Below are 1814 nucleotides of genomic sequence, written 5' to 3'. Positions count from 1 at the left end.
CGAAAGGTAGATTGGCGATGACAGAACTCGATCTGCAGAGCTTCTCCTGGGTGGTTTGCTGCGGCTTCGTAGGGAACTCGAAAAACAGGATACTTCGAGTACGCTTGCGGCCAATGGCGCACGTCAGGGGGATCAGCGGGTGCCTTCGCTGTATGTGTAGGAGGTTCCGGCTCTGGGTTGGGTTCCTGCGGCGCAGGGGAACGCGCAGACTGCGCGCTGTGTTATCGAGGGCGGCGCGGACGAATTCCGGCAAGCTCGCGATAGTTGGGAGGAGGACCGCGAGAGCGGGAAGCCGCGCTCGCTTCTCCTGTTGCGAGCATCAGCGGTGCCGATGGTGTGTCGTGCGAGCAGGTGTTAGAGAGCCCGCCTGCCGCTCTGTTCCGCAGCCCAACTTGATTGCGTGCTCCCTGAACATACGTGATGTGCAAATCCGGGAACTCCGCAAGGAAGTCTAGCCACCGGGCGGTGCGTCCGCGCAGAGGCTTCGATGGTTGGAGTCGTTGGAGATGGGTTAGAGCTTGATGATCAGTGAAAGCGGTCACCTTGGAGACACGGAGCAAGTGCGACCACTTGTCCAGCGCCGTGACCAGCGCCAAGAGTTCCTGATCGTAGATCGAGTATCTCTGTTGCGTGGGGTTCATGACTTGACTGAGGAAGCCGATGGGTTTAGGGTCTTGTTCAAGAACTGCTCCGACTGCGTAACCAGAGGCATCTGTGTATAACTCGAAGGGCTTCGTCGTGTCAGGGACCTGTAAGGTAGTGAAGTCGATTAAGTGCTGTTTGAGCTGCCGCACCGCTTGCGTGTGAAGCTCTGTCCATTTGAAACCGACGTCTTTACGCGTTAGATCAACCAGCGGCCGGGCAACGTCGGCATAGTCTGGTCCCATGAACATGCGACAGTAATTTATAGTACCGAGGAACTGGCGCACTTGCGTTTCGTTCTCCAGCACTTCTGGCCAATGTCGGATGGCTTCTATTTTGTCTTCTGCGGGTTTGACCCCCGTAGCAGATACAGTATAACCCAAATAAGTAATGGTTTGCCGTGCAAACTTACACTTGCGGAATTTTGGGTAGAACTGATGTCGAAGAAAAATACTTAGGACTTGTCGCAGAAGAGAGACGTGCTCAGAGAGATCAGAACTATAGATAAGTACATCATCCAGGTACGCAATAACGCCCTTCCCCAATAAGGGTTGTAAATAGGCATTAATATTGGCCTGGAACGTAGCGGGAGCTCCCTTAAGGCCGAAGGGCATCACGCGGTACTCGAATATCCCGAGAACGGACCGGAAAGCCGTCTTCCACCGGTGTTCCTTAGCCACACGTATTTGATGGAATCCTGCTTTCAGGTCCAAGGTGGAAAAATACTTGGCGCCTCCGAGCAGCTCCAGAATGGTTTGAATGGGAGGTCGTGGAAAATCAGGAGCTATCGTAAGGGCATTTAAAGCTTGGTAATTGACAACCATCCGCATCTTCCGCTCCCCGGAGCCATCATCGCGTTTGTCCACCATGATCGTAGGAGAGCAAATAGGCGAGTAGGTCGGTCCGATCCAACCATATTCCGATAATTTGGCTATCTCCTGCCTGTGGAAAGTGAGCTGATCCGGGGTCATACGGTAGATTGCAGATCTCGCTGGGAGTTTTCCAGGCACCAGGAGAATATGATGATCATCAGGGCGCTTCGGAGGTAAGCCTTTAGGTAAGGTATCGGGGAAAACCGCCCTATACTCGTGCAGCACCTGAGCAACCTCACTTGGAATATCCTGCGCCTCAGTTGAATTGATCCATTCGTCGAATAGAGTGTGCTCGAGTTA

General features: G+C 53.5%; 1 protein-coding gene across 1 annotated transcript; it reads right to left on the bottom strand.

Moving 5' to 3' along the window:
- Positions 1-221: 221 nt before the first annotated feature.
- Positions 222-1613, bottom strand: ENH_00041530 (OSJNBa0042D13.18 protein, related; the record flags this gene model as incomplete). Its single annotated transcript, XM_013580797.1, has 1 exon — positions 222-1613. The coding sequence occupies one exon, from the start codon at positions 1611-1613 to the stop codon at positions 222-224; it is 1392 nt and encodes a 463-aa protein (XP_013436251.1).
- Between the last annotated feature and the right edge of the window lie 201 nt (positions 1614-1814).

The sequence above is a fragment of the Eimeria necatrix genome, genomic scaffold (assembly GCF_000499385.1).
Source record: "Eimeria necatrix Houghton genomic scaffold, Enh_scaff3060, whole genome shotgun sequence".
Lineage (NCBI taxonomy): Eukaryota > Apicomplexa > Conoidasida > Eucoccidiorida > Eimeriidae > Eimeria > Eimeria necatrix.
The sequence above is the reverse complement of the archived record's forward strand: the minus strand, read 5'-3'. Positions and strand labels throughout refer to the sequence as shown.